The sequence below is a fragment of the Coenobita brevimanus genome, chromosome 110, assembly GCF_032717465.1.
Source record: "Coenobita brevimanus isolate Jiangsu-jjx chromosome 110, ASM3271746v2, whole genome shotgun sequence".
NCBI classification, from domain to species: domain Eukaryota; kingdom Metazoa; phylum Arthropoda; class Malacostraca; order Decapoda; family Coenobitidae; genus Coenobita; species Coenobita brevimanus.
Genome location: NC_137063.1, coordinates 36,443,599 through 36,459,441, shown reverse-complemented (window position 1 = coordinate 36,459,441; position 15,843 = coordinate 36,443,599). Strand labels below are relative to the sequence as shown.

The 15,843-nt window shown below is 41.2% G+C and overlaps 1 protein-coding gene across 2 annotated transcripts in view; it reads right to left on the bottom strand.

Annotated features, from left to right (window-relative positions):
- Window positions 1-15,843, bottom strand: part of Bcs1 (mitochondrial chaperone BCS1) — a 102,092-nt gene that overhangs the window by 21,692 nt on the left and 64,557 nt on the right. For both annotated transcript variants that reach the window (XM_080286011.1, XM_080286010.1), the window contains exons 8-9: window positions 5,328-5,445; window positions 3,541-3,679 (exon numbers count right to left, since the gene is read on the bottom strand). In XM_080286011.1, coding sequence (XP_080142137.1) covers window positions 3,541-3,679; window positions 5,328-5,445 — 257 coding nt within the window. The remainder of the gene's footprint in view (window positions 1-3,540; window positions 3,680-5,327; window positions 5,446-15,843) is intronic.

Genomic DNA, 15,843 nt, shown 5'->3' with positions numbered 1-15,843 from the left:
TGCTAGAGTGATTTTTATATGGACATGATGAGTGTAGGACTGTAGTGTAGACAGTCACTGTAGTCATGGGTTATGGTTGGGGAAGGGGGGCCATGGACAAGGATCATGTATGAAAAGTGGGTAACGACCAGAAAAAGTTTGGGAACCACTGGTCTACCCCAACCCAGTGACAGTGCTGTCACACTTTTGGATTTCCTCATCGACAGCAATCATGAAAACCCTCACTTGAGGGAAATAGGACCAGAATTAGGAAGATCCAGAGGGAGATGTATGCCCCAAAGCAGACCAAGTCACCAAGATTGATGACTTGCTCAAGCTATCACTACCACATAAATATATGGAATGGAAGGACAGCTGCACATTAGACATTGCCTTGCCATCCACCTCTAGCCTCCACTCAACTGAATCTGATGTCTCTCTGCCCTCGACCTCTGCCCAAGGTACACCTACACCATCCCTGATGCTCCCCAGCCCCTCTATCACCCCAGTACCACCTCTAGTGCTGATGGAGGGTGACTCAGACAGTGGCTAAACCACCCATAGGCCTAACACAGATTTTTTGGGGCCAGTATGGCTACAGTGTCAAGCATACTGCTGCAACAAGTGCAGAACCCCTACTTCTGGAGGTTAGCCTTATTGTCTTTCACTATCCATATTTACTATGCTACAGTACTGTATTTGGTACACTACTATCCTGACCTTATTCTTTATCCATCCATCATCCAATCCTATGTCGCCCCATGAGAAGCATAGGAGCCCAGGGCTAGGCAAGTTGGTCCTGACATTTAAGATAATTACCAGCCTCACTCATCCTTGAATGGCATTACATGAGCAATAAACTCCAACCACCCCTTAGATATACACCTGAACGGTTCCATCCGACTGGAGCACCTTAATTACCCACTAAACCACCAGGTGCCATAATTTGGTTATATGGTTACCACCCAGCACAGTAAATGGTTTCCTGTACCATTTGGCTTGTCACTCACTGTAAAGTCACTCATAGGCAGTAGGACGTGGAAAGAATGAAGGAAAGAAAGACAGAACAGGGAGTGTAAAGTTACCTGTAGGCAGAAGGAAGAGGAAAGAGTGAAAGAAAGAAAGACAGAAGAGGAAGGATGGAAGAGAGGAAAGGGCAGACACCCAAAGCAGCACTACAATGAGTGAGAGGATGGTGAGCATATTTTATTACTAAGTAAGTACTGTATGTATCACTGTTAACATGTACACAATAATGTATTTAAGTGGGGGCATTAATTATAGGTTCATGCTGCTGTGTCTAGCACTGAGAGCACAGTTTGCTATGTATGGATGCATATTGCCAGGAACTCGGCCTGACCGTTGGCTTCACGGAATAAGCATAAAGTTTCTCAAAATATAGAAAAATTTCCTGTACATGAAACCTTGGTTATGAAACTTGATTTTGTGGAAAATTTGAGAAAACAGAATAGAGGTTGGCTGAATTAGTTTGTTAAATCAAGCATCTACTGTATTCTCAGTTCCATAAGGCCTTTGAACTGAAGCATTTTGGATCTGAGAGGCTGTAATTGTACATATCATCAGCCCAAATGGATGCCTGGTGGTCTAGTGGGTAAGGGCACTCAAACCACATGTGGCCCATATGGCTTTACAAGTGAAAGGTGTCTGGGGTTCATAAAATGCTACTTAAGGGTAGGTGACTAGTGAACCTCACCATAAATGTTGGGACTAAGTAACCTAGCCCTGGGCCCCTACACACCTGAAAACAAGGGATGGGAGGGCTGGATGTTACAGATATCTCAGACTACATTCCACATTACAGACTGTAGTCTGCAATGATATAGAGAGGTCAGACAAAATGTCATTGTTTTCTTTAGAACCTTATTTGGCAATTATCATAAAAACTGGGCACATGTCCATGTCTTCAAAAACTCATTTTAATAATATGACTTTTAGAGTCAAATATGAAAAAGAAACTGGAAATTATAACAGGATGAAAACCATGAAAATTTCTATGAAGGTAAAGTTCATAGTAAAGTCTAGATAACTAGTGTTTTCTGTATCACCAGTATAGCACTTCCCACTACAGTGATCCCTCAACTGTCCATCATGTATGGGGGAAGGCTGGGTTGTATAAGCTGAAAAGTTGGATAATCAATGCTAATGATTTTTTTTTTTTTTTTTTTTTTTTTTTTTTTTTTTGCACACACTGTCAATGAAGAGGGAGAGTGGATGTGTGTGGTTTGCACGTGGGTGTGGGAAGTAATTCCATCTTATGCAGTGTTGGGGATATGCAGTTGCATAAGGAAAGCAGTCGTATTAGAAGCAGCCTGCGAGAAAATGCTGGTTTCATCTCTGTGGTGTGTTTGGGAGAGCATGTGGATTGATAGGCGTGAAGGGATTGATCTTGCCGATGAGTCTCTTGTGGAAGAGTTTTGTTACTTGGGAGACATGTTATGTGCTGGAAATTGGGCTGGAGCTAGCTCCAGGAGGAGTGGTTGGATGAAGTTCAAGAAGCTGTTGCTTCTCCTGACAGTGGAAGGGCTCTCCTTCCATGCTACAGGATCTTTGTATGCAGCATGTGTTAGGAGTGTAATGCTGCATGGTGGTGAGGCCTGGGCAGTAAAGAAAGAGGATATTCATAGGCTAAAAAAAAACAGGATGACAATGATTAGGTGGATGTGCAGTGCATCCTTGAATGCAAGGACTGGTGGGGCTAGATTTACAATGGAAGAGTTGAGAGGAAGGATGAGACTGGAGTGTATTGGTGCTGTGATATGGGGGGGTTGACTGAGATGGTTTGGGCATGTGGAGAGGATGGGGGATGACAACTAGACACAAAAAGTGAGAAGCGTGAATGTTGGGAGTGGGGTTGCAAGAGGCAGACCGAAAAAGACCTGGGACAAAGTCACAGAGTGTGACCCTAAGGATATGGGACTGAACAAGGAGACTGCCAGAAACTGGGCTGCAAGGAGTGCTGCCATTAGGTAACCACAGCCAATACATGCAAGCATGCTGGAGCCTTATAACTGAAACAAAACGAACAGTCTCCCCTCTCTCATGCATGGAGGTATAAATGCATATGTGCTCTTTCTTTCTTTTTTGCAGGCTAACCTGTCTACACAAACAATTTCAGTATAAAACTTCATACAAAACTTTTCTTGTCTGTTCATTTTTTTAAAGTAAATTTCTCATTTCAACCACACAGTGATTTGGACATGAAATGTAGTTTTCTCATGGTTTTTTGTGTGATGTGCTTGAATCTGGTATCTGTTTGTACAAAGATGTACCTTCACATTTAAAGAGGGAGAAATGAAAACAGATATTCCTCACCATTAGTGGGTAACATACTGAGCCACACAGCTGCTGAGACAGCTAATTGCTGGCTGGGAGAGAGAGAAACTATGTATGATAACCAGGGGAATAATTGATTAATATGAAGGATTAACTGAAGACTGGATAATTGAGGGATCATTACTACAAAGAAGTTATTATAGTATTAGAAATAAAAAAAAATAAAAATAAAAAAATAAATAATGACAGAAGCAATGTTCAGCCCACCTGTACAAAAGAAGTTGCAAGACTGGAGGGCATCTCTGGGAAGAAGCGTGTAAACATTGTGGACAGCTGGTGTGGTGTGCAGTAACCAATGTACTCCTTCAAGTCAACTCGCCCAGGACGGATGAGGGCAGGGTCCAATCTATGAAAAAATGTGGTATTACATAACAGTTGTCTTCATCACAATCATTTTTTCTCTCAAATAAAGGCAGTGGGTACGATCTAAACTCAGGAACAAGAAAATGTAGAGGAAACAGCCAACGAAGTAACAGAGTACCCAGTGAAATGGACCACCTATTACTCTTTAGTGCAATAGTACTGGTACATGTATAACTGTATCCCTTTCCTATCACTCTGATTTGAAGTTTTCATCAACTTTAAAAAAAAAAAAAAAATCTTTCTTTAAAAACAGAAAAGCAACTGTTTCTCCATTTTCTGCCATTAAACATCACTGTCAGCCCTGAGAAAAACATCAATCTATTACCTGTACCTCATAAACAACATTATTCTCTCTACTTCACTCAAACCAAAGTACAAGTACATAGTACAGTAAATGCAATACACACCCACCCACCAAATTTAGTGTCTACTCATAAAACAATCCCACTTTGCCATGCTACTCAGTCACATTAATGTAGTTATTATGTCGCATTATCTTTGATATTCATCTGCCTGGATTTTTTACCAACTTTTTGCCCGAATTCCTCTGCCCTGGTGGGGTAACTTTATTTTTAGCCAAACCTAAGAGGTATTAGGATCCAGTCATTATGTCACAACATAAGACACCAGATCATCTGGAAAAATATCTAATATAAAAAACCATGAGCAGCAGAGCTGTCAAGAAATCATAATTATATACATCTATTGCCAGATGCCTTAATCCCATAAGGGAGGGCCACAAACAAATCGCCTCAATTTTGCCCCGTCTCCTGGCATTGCGTTGCCCTTTCCCCAGCTCACAATCACCCCTCCTCTCATATACCTCTCCACTCCTTCTCTCCATCTCATCCTCAATCTCCCACTCCATCTCATCCTCAGTCTCCCACTCCATCTCCCCCCCCCCTCTCCACCTCACTCACATACACTCTCCTCATTAGTCTCTCACTCTCCATCCTTTCCACATGGCCAAGCAACCTCAATATATTTCTCCTAATGCTTTCTATTGCATCTTCATTCACACCACAACGCTCCTTCACCTCCTCATTTGTCAGACTGTCTCTACATGCAACTCCACATGTTCCTCTCATTTAACTCATTTCCACTGCTCTCACTCTTGACTTGTGTCCTTCCAACATGGCCAAGCTTCGTTTCTTTACATTAGAATGGCATCACAATACTATCAGGCAGCAACCTTTTTTTAATTCCACGCTCACTTTCCTACTTCTTATCACTATTTTCAATGAACCAGCAACCTTTCTTCCCTGTTGTACCCTTTCAGGCACTTCACCCTTGAAGATTCCATCCTTACTCATCAAACTAAATGATAACAATTATAATTTTATATATATAGTTAAAACATGCACTCTGCTGGTTACTGCATCAAAAAATTCAGCGCTGCTGAATTAAACATATGAAAAGTTTCATACAACCTTCTTGTACAGTTCTACCTGCAGCAAAAATCTAAAACTAAAGAATTACAGAATGTAAAATTTGACTGTCTTAGAGATATCAATAGGCCTTTTTCTTGATCTCTCCATCCTATATAAAGCTGAGAAACCAGGCTGAGATAATAATGATAATTAGTGTTGACACGGCAGTTTCTGTGACAATAGTAATTTGCAGCAGCCTACCTCTCTGGGTAATTTGTAGTCATGAAGACCATCCTGGCTTCTGTTGATGCTACTCCATCCAGACAGTTAAGAAGTCCACTGAATGTTAGTCTGTTCAGCCCAGCATATGCTGCCTTTACTGCGAAAAGATTAGTTCATAGTTAATACTCTAGTTTGTGGGAGGTAAAAACAATCAATCCCATGCTTCCCTTCAGAGGTGTGGGACCCTATGGCAATACTGCCGTGGACCAACACATTTAAAAGTAGATGTCCATCCTACTAGTACTGGCAGCATTACATGCTTATAAATAGCAGTAATCCCTCTAATATCTGAACGCCCAATATCCGAACATCCCCACTAACCGGACATAATCGTCCCAGGATCCAATATTCCCAAAATGGGCCAAAAACCACAAAAAATTAGAAAAAAATCTGACTTTTTTCCCACCCGTAATTTGAAATTGCCGCGTGGCGCCGGACAGCTGTTACACCATGGTCCCTTCACCCCTTCCTTCCTCCCCCATCCCCTGTCAGGGTTGCCATTTGGTATTTTTCATTACCAAGTGTGGGCCAATTTGGTAATGAAAAATTCGTTTGGTAATGAATCAGAATAATGCATTACCAAATGGATTTTTCACATGTATGAGGATACACAGGATGGAGATGGTGGATTTTTTGCTCTCTCTGATTAATTTGGTAGCCTATATAGCGTGATAATAATCAACATGCTGTTAATTATAAGAAGAGTGATTACATGTATTTCCACTTGTGTATATAATTAGTGAAGAATAGATGCTAGCTTTACGAATTTGGTAATGAAAAGTTAAATTTGGTGATGAAAGTTGAGGAGATTGGTAATGTGGCCGTTGCAATCTGGCAACTCTCTTACCCCACCATCATCAACAGTCACAGCCTAAATCCGATCGAGAGCAGATGCTTATAGCAGTGCAAGCGATAGGTGCTTGTTTTTTGTGAATAAACAGTGAATAAACTGCAATACCTCGCTACTAGAACACACGGGAATTTACAGTGCTGTGCAGTGTTAAGAAATTAGAATTTAGAGTGCAGAGGATTAACTGTGGACTGCAAACTGGCGGATCAAACCAGTCCAGGTACCAGGGACTTGTAAGTACCCAGAATGTTTAATATTGTATAAACTCACCTCTAAAACCTCATTTTATGGTTCTTTTGCATTTATTTCAGTCTTTTAAGTCCCTTATTGGTGTGATTTGGGTCTTAAATAGGTGCAATGCATGTCCAGAGGGAGTTGTATAGGTGTTTTTCTGAGTTAAGGTCCATAAGTTCAAGTCCAGGAGGCTGGGGCCCAATATCCGGACAAGATCACTATCCGGACATGCCTTTGGCTCTATTACATCGGATATTGGAGGGATTACTGTACTCCAGTCGTAATTTGGAGATTATACCAAAGCACATGGTAGCGCTGTTATTCTGACTGAGGTGTCCTACCCACATGACTACCAAGCTTCTGTGGCTGGACACAATATAAGCAACCACAGATATTACTAAATAATATTTCTTTCCCGCATACAAAATTTCATCATCATCTGACCTCCCTTCCTGCCCAAGGACATGGTGAGGTAGAATCTAGAGGGGAAAAAAAGGGGGGGGACAGGGATTATCAATTGTCAACCCAATTAAATGGGTCACATTCAATCACTTATCATTCAAGTCCTCAGAATCCAGACTCCATCTCCCTGACATAAACGTACACATTACACATTACCTATCAGCCAGAGAATTCTGGCTACTATATTACCAAGTAAAACTAAGGATACCAAACCCTTGTCATACACTCCTCTGTACAAAATTCTTCCAGTTAATCTATCCACTATTACTTCTGTAGCTGTTCGGCCAGACTGCCTAGGGAACAACTACTACTACTACCTCCATACCTTGCGTTCTCACACAGCCGATTACTGTATTCATTCACCTTCTGCTTGACCCACCATGCCTTCTCCCACCTTCAAAATTGCTCAGACACACTCTTTTCACTATCTCATTCATTAGAGATGCATCGGAACTTGGTTCCAGCAGGAGCTTCAATTTTTATGAAGTTCTGGTTCCAGATGGAAATTTAGAAATATAATCGGCCTGAACCAGAATTTTTAATTTATATGGTACCGGACCAACTTTGCCTATTTAACAGCATTTTTTTTCTCTCACCCTTTTTGTGAAATATTTTTTTCTGACCCATCATCTTCATCCATATGTATAAAATACTGTACCCTGTATATACTTTCTTTACATATTTGTTGATAATTCTATATCCATCCATCCATCCATCATCTGATCCTACTTTGCCCCATGAGAAGCATAGGATACATACACTTTAAATATAGGAAAATAAATGTGGATGCAATCAGGGGCGCACCCAGGGGGAGGGCCACCGGGCCCGGGCTCCCCCCTTAGCTCTCTGGGTCCTCTAAAAATTTATATATATTTATTTCAATAACAGCAAAACATGAAAAATTGGCAGGTACAAACAAAGGGTAACACATGAGCCAGCAGCTCCCTGACTCTAAACCTGCACATGACCTCCCTGTAATTATCGGATTACCTGACCTCACCTCACTACGGGCCCCCCCTCCCTTAGAAAATTTCTGGGTGCACCCCTGGATGCAATTTCATCTTATCTTGAAGCACACAAATAATTATATTCCATTAAAGTGTGATAAAATTGCAAATACATTAGAGTCACGATTTGACACCAAACGAAACAAGGATCTTACACTAACACAGGCATTTAATTTCTCCCATAATTACTTAATAGCACAGTAATACCACTCAACTGCATGACAGAAACTGTGGGATATGGGTACGTTTTGGTATTGGATTTCCAGAGTACAACTCGTGTTATGCTATTGTTGGTCACTGATTGGCTTCCTCGACCTGACCCAACCCACGTGACCCCCATACCACCTGCCACAGCCTGCTGCCTACCTCAGTGTTGTGTGAACGGTCACTGTGATGAGAAGTTTATTTGTTTATTTCCATGCTCCTCATTTCCTCTCAGAACTCTGAGCACGTGGTTCCAAACTAACTTTAGTTAGGCCTAAGCACACTGAAAGTGCTATGAACACAAGAAAAGCATTTATTCTAAATCTATATCTATAGCCCGACGCCCTAATCCCGCAAAGGGTGGCCGCAGACAAAACGCCTCCAAGTCACTCTGTCACCCACCATTTGACTCCCCTCCCCCCAACTCACCCCCCCCTCCCTCATATACCTCTCAACTCCATCCCTCCACCTCATCCTCGGTCTACCCCTCCCTCTCCCTCCCTCCACCTCACCTACATACACCCTCTTAGTCAGTCTTTCATTCTCCATTCTCTCCACATGTCCAAACCACCTCAGTGTATTTCTCCTAATCTTTTCAACCACATCCACATCTACCCCACAACGTTCCTTCACTTCTTCATTCGTCAACCTGTCCATCCACGTCACTCCACATGCTCCTCTCAAGTAACTCATTTCCACTGCTCTCACTCTTGACTTGTTCCCCTCTTGCAATGTCCACGCCTCGCTTCCATACGTCAGGGTAGGGATCACAATACCATCATGCAGTGACTTCTTAACTTCCATACTCACCTCCCTATTTCTCATCATTGCTTTCAGTGTACCAACAACCTTTCTTCCCTGCTGTACCCTTTCACGTACTTCATCCCCCAAAGTTCCATCCTTACTCATCACACTACCCAAGTACTTGAATGCACTCACATTCTCCATATCCTCACCATCCAACCTCACTGCAAAGTAGCGTGTGGTGTTGGAGCTTAAATGCAATGATTAGACAGATAACATGAGTCAGGATGATTACGATGTGGATAGTTTTCTTTGTTGGAAAAAAAAAAAAAGTTAATGATGAAGGAGCAGTAAAATTCATGTATTCACCTTGAGTGCAATGAGTGTTAGGGAAAAAAAAAAAAAGAAAAAAAAAAGGGGGGCTTTATGCTCATTGTTTGTTATGAACTGACCGTCTTTGGTCAAGAAAATTCATATCTTATGATTTGTATTCACCTTGAGTGCAATGAGTGTTAGGGAAAAAAAAGAAAAGAAAAAAAAAAGGGGGGCTTTATGCTCATTGTTTGTTATGAACTGACCGTCTTTGGTCAAGAAAATTCATATCTTATGATTTGTGAAGACACTACGTGTTGATATGAATGGGTAAGAATTATGTGAGTTCAGTTCTTATGAATTATACTGTCATACAAATTATACTGCCTGGCTGACTTGTTTATTTTTCACGATTAATGGATTCATGTGTATCTGAGAAGTGAGATATGCAATCACTCCATGCTGACGACTTCTTTATATATATTTTTTTTTCCTTTATTGTTGACAACTAATGGCTTTCAGAAAGTTTCACACTGCATTTTTTTTTCTTAAGTTGAAAGTAATTCATGACAAAATATGCGCGATGCTGGGCAGCCATCATTCACTTGTTGTTTAGGTCAAGTTTTTGCTTAATTTGTAATGAGGACTTTCAAGAGGCTTAATGGCAATCTTTGGTGATTAAAATTTTTATGGGGAGTATTAGGAAGCAAAACTATTAGGTTAGGTTAGGTTAGAATGCAGTAGCTGTGTCCAGTCGGTGAGGTCATATGTAAACACACTGTCTTCGATGATTTAAGGCAGACATATTTGTAATAATCTATCTTTAAATATATTTTCAATGAAAAATATGAAGCTCCTAGAACCTAACCCCCTATTGTACATGTAAATATATGTCACGTTTTAGTGCGAAATTGATTTTGCATGAGGGTTTGCATAACCTATCTCGTGCTGTATGAAGACTCCACTGTATAAAAACAGAATGGCTTACCTGACCTTACTTTAAAAGGGTTACCTTATTTCCTGTATGATAAGACGCATTTTTATCCCAGAAAAATGCACTCAAAAATTAACCTGCGTCTTAGCACTTTAAGATCAAGCTGTAGAATGGAGTTTGCCACCCTTACAAACCCTAGTTATGAGATACAAGCACTTGTGAACCCCAGTCACGAGATACAAGTATTCATGAATCCCAGTCACAAGATAAAAGCACTCACAAACCCCTGTCACTAGATACAAGCATTCAAGAATCCCAGTCATGAGATACAAAGCACTCACTACAGTCATTGAAGCAGATGACGTCAGTCACAAGATAAAAGCACTCACGAACCCCTGTCACTAGATACAAGCATTCATGAATCCTAGTCATGAGATACAAAGCACTCACTACAGTCACTGAAGCAGATGACATCAGCAATCTTGTCTACACGGTCATTCAGCAGACGACACCCCTCCACGAATGAACAGAATGGCATCAAAGCAGAGAAGACAGACATACACTGTTCATTTCAAGTTACAAGTAATAGAGTATGTTAAACAACACAGCAACAGGCAGCTGAAAGGCATTATGGATCACCACCCACAGAAAAGATGATTTGAGGATGAAGGAAGCAGGAGGAGAAATTAAAGAAAACGAGGACGCAAAAACATAGACTACGATATGAGCAAGCAAAATTCCCACAACTAGAGAAGTCATAAAAACTTAGGTAGTCGACCAATGAAGTATGAGATATGCTGTCTCAACGAAGATGATAATGAGTGAGGCAAAGAGACTGGCAGCAGAAAGAAAATATTGGGGGTGTGGTTTGTGAAGGTTAATTTGAACTACTAAATATAAAAACATCAGCTGATGGGATCTAGATGTAAACACACTGGCAACAGTGTGTTTACACACCTTGTAGTGGCAACTATAAGTTGTTGTTGATGCGAATAGGTATAAAATTGCGATGAATTAGGTATATCTGATTAATAATAACCACAAATACTTGATAACAGGTCCAATATGTGATAATTTGCTGTGACAGAAAGAAAAAAGATACCATAGAGTTGGCACCATAGACTTGCTAGTACAGTATGCTATTAAATCTCAAATATATTTTTCCCCCCAAAATACCGCCCGGTAGTGTATTACAGAATGTGTCTTGGCACTCGTAGTAACTTATCATACGGGAAATACGGTAATTCGGCTAGTTCCGGTTCTGGCTGGAAATCAATATGCTGGTTCTGGTGCATCCCTATTATTCACACCCATAATCTCCACAGGAACATAACATCTATGTACTGTACATACTCTTGTGTCCACACACTATCTTCCTCCACATTTTTAAAAAAACATTGCTTCATATCCTATTCACTCTTCAGACAACACACATTCCTCAGCAACCCCATTTCCACCTTTCTGACTCTGACTTTTTCATTTTCATATTCCATCGAGAGAGTCTATGGGGAAGATCGTGAGACATTATGGAATACCAGAGGAGTTTGTGAGGGTCATTATGAACATGCATGAGGACACATTTTGTAAAGTGATGGTTGATGGTTGTCTGAGTGATTCGTTTGAAGTCAAGTCCGGAGTAATTCAAGGTGGTGTTCTATCGCCTTTACTATTTATATTGGTCATTGATTACATTATGAAACGTGTTGGAACAGAAACCGGTGCAGGTATACTTTGGGGAGAGAACAGGAAACTTTTGGATTTAGATTATGCAGATGATATAGTTTTGATTTGTGATGGGCCAGAAGAGATGCAGAGAGTGTTGGACTGTTTGGTGAGTGAAGGTCGCAAGGTGGGTTTGGTTATTAATTGTGGAAAAACTGAAATAATCAATATGAATATGGAAAATGCGCAGGAATGTGTAATTGGAGGTATGGTTGTAAAGCAAGTTGATAGGTTTAAATATTTAGGTACTTATTTAGCCAAGGATGGTTCTTTGAACTTTGAATTCGAGGAAAGGTTAAAGAAGGCTAATCAGGCAATGGGAATGCTTAAAAATATTTGGAATAATAACAATTTCTCTGTGCATACAAAAATCAAACTTTATAAGGTAATGGTTAGGAGTATCTTAATTTATGGACACGAGTCTTGGTACAGCACAGTGACTATGGAAAATAAATTCTTGGTGTTTGAAAATAAAGCACTTAGAAGAATATTAGGAGTTAAGTGGTGGGAAAGGATACCAAATAGTAGAATTAGAGAAATAACGGGAGTGCAGCCGATCGATGAATATGTTAGATTCTCACGATGGAAGTGGCTAGGACATGTGTATAGGAGACAGGGAATAGTACGAGGTACACCAGGGTGGGTGGCACCTGGTAGGAGAGGTAGAGGAAGGCCAAAAGAGACGTGGGTGAGGACAATGAGACGGGGAAGCTGGAGATGAGTGTTGGGGAGATCTTGAGGAGTTAGCACAAGATAGGATGTGGTGGTGTGAGTTCATCGAGGCCCTATGCATCCCCAAGGGTGCCACAGGAAATGATTGATTGATTGATTGATTGATATTCCATCAAAGTCTTATACCCACATGTTAATGTGGACACGAAAACGCCACGTAAGTCTCTCGCAGTCGCCACATTCAGACCTCTGTTTTGTATCATGGCCTTCATTGCACCAGCTAATTTCCTACCATGCTACATTACTGTACTTTCTACTTCCTCTGTACATTAACTCTCTTTCTCGCCAATTTGTCTAGCTCCATTATATCAACACTGCATAAAGTCCCAGTTAATAACTTCTTACACTTCTGGAGTTCAAAACAAATAAAATGAGACTGAAACCTATCAGATTAAAGACTAATTAAGTTCAGCAAGATCTTACCAGATTCTGACTGTTTTTGCTGGTATATATGATTAAATGTTGATCTGGTGGAAGAAGTCTCAGGTTGTAGGCTGTACATTAACATGCAATGGTTGAAATCCAAGATGCTACCAGGGATGTTGAATGGTCTCCCATGGCTTATATAATTTTAAACTACAGTAGCCTGGCCTTGGCCCTCCTGAGCTTGAGAGGGGTAATGAGGACTTTGCAGTTATTGTTAGATTTTCACTGTGACCATACAAGAACTACTGGTAATGACTGAAACTACACTGGTACATTGTTAAAAGAGGTGAATGCTTCATTCTTCAACACCATCACTTTAACCCTGTTTTCCATTATGCTGATCTAGAGGAACCATCTTTCTCTCAGAACAATGATCAGTTTTGAAGAAAGTCCTAGTTCTTTTTCCCATCCCTCAAATGTAGATGGCAGATGACTTCTAGCACAAATGGTAGACATAAAGTTACCATAATCCTTACATCAATAGTTTCCTCTTTTAAGTCCCTGGTCTTGCAACAGTCAGGCAGTATCAGGACAGCACGGATGAGGTTCTTTCTCTCCAATGTCCAGGGATATGTAAATGCTGAATGTATATACGAGTAAAACTCTGACACTGTATCAGAACAGTGGCTAGTATGTTATGCACTGAAGAACTAGCATTATGGTACTGGGATAACAGCATAATGTATACATTTATGTTACGTGTATGGTACCAAGACCTTGGCCCTGTATGCTTATGTAAGCCTTTTTTCCACTTGTTCAAGGCAAGTGTGATACTGGGTACTTTGTAGCTCCAGCACTACTACCATGCTACCAACAGTAATGTGGGCTTTTTTGTTAAATGTCTCTTGTATAATTTACTTTTCCTTCTCTTAGGACAGAGGGTCGGCCTTTTCACTGAAGTCCACTTTACTTTTCTCTTGTGTGTAAGTTTTATCTTTTTGGCATCAATATACAGTACTGTACATAAATAACATTTTAGCAATGTCTTCTCTGCAGAAAAAAAAAAGGAGGGGGGTAAGGAACGGTTGGTCTTTTCATTGAGAGACACCTAACTGGGTTGGCCTTTTCAACGAGGGCCACCGAGAGCCACCTAAAACAACCTAGCCTTGACGACTTCTTCTAGCTGGGGACATTGAGAGCAATCCAGGACCCACCAACAAATACATATGTCCAACATGCTCAAAACCTATCACGTCGAGCCAACACACAAAGGGTTCAGTTCAGTGCAATTCCTGAAAGAACTGGACCCATTACACCTGCACAACACTTGCATCCAGAAAACATTACACAAACACCTTGACCTGCTCCTTATGCTCCTTCCCCCCACCCACAAACCCCCCTTCCAATCCTACTCCTACTTCCTTCACACCTCCACAGCCAAACCCACCGATCCTTCCCACACCATCCAGTCTCCCAACTCCTCTCATTCCAACCCATCCTAATCCACCTCGACCCATACCTCCAACACAACCTCCTCCTACCCCTTCCCCTCCACCCACACCACCTCCCCCCCGTGCTGCAGCAGCCAACACACATCGCACACACAACATAAATATCCTTCAGTTAAACATAGATGGCATAAACACCAAAAAACAGGAACTCACACAATTCATCAAACAACAGAACATACACACTGCCATCTTACAAGAAACAAAACTACAAAGAACACAGAAAACACCGATATTTCATAACTTCACCACCATTCGACAAGACCGGGCTGACGGCAGTAGCGGTGGACTCATCACCCTGGTATACAAATCCATAAACTTCGCAGATACCAGTGGACACACAAAGTCACTTCTCCCCCCACATGACACCACAACAGAAATATAATAAATTAAAATATGCACTGGTAACAAATCACAAATAACAATCGCTAATACATACAATCTCCCCCAATCGTCCCCACAGTACCACACAATTACTCTCCACAGCCACCCCAAACGGGATTGAGGCGTCTGGCAATAGAATAGATACACCACATCACTAACATACCCAACATCATCCTGGGTGGTGATTTCAACGCCAAGTCGTCGGCCTGGCAAGTCAACAACCCTAACACAGACAGAGGGCTGGTACTACAATCCCAGACAGATCTTTTCATACTGAACAGTCTAGACCAACATACCCATATCCCACACCAAGCCCTCTTCCTCCCATCATCCCCAGACATCACCTTCTGCTCCCCAAACTATGCCCCCACTACATCATGGACAGTGGTCAAAACCCTAGGTTCTGATCGCCTCCCAATCATCATCACTACCAAAACCAGAATCACCCAAGCTGGCCACAAACACACATACACTAATTATAAGAGAGCCAACTGGGAGACCTTTGTAACTGAAACAGAACAACATTTTGAAACACTAAACAATACACCAATCACAAACATCAACACCGCTGTGCACACTTTCAATACAATTATACAAAATGCAGACAAAAGACACATCCCTAGAGGCAACAGAAAGAGACACAAACCCAACTTCACACCAGAAATTCAAGGCCTCATCAGACAATGGGACACACTGCGACACTCCCCAACACCCCATACACAAGACACCGAACAACATATACAAGAACTCAACACTCAAATAAACAATGAAATACCAGAACAGCAAACACTAAACTGGAAAAATTACCTCCAAACACCTGACCACAAAACAAACATCAGCAAACTCTACAAAACACCAAACAGCATCACACTTTCCAACGGCAACATCACACAATCACACACTGCCATCACAACATCAAACACCATACCCTCAAACAAACAACAAGCAAACACTCTCATCAATCACTTTTCACAAGTCAGCCATCTAAACCCCCATCCCGAAGACCGACGTATCATCCGACATAAGAGACAGTTCC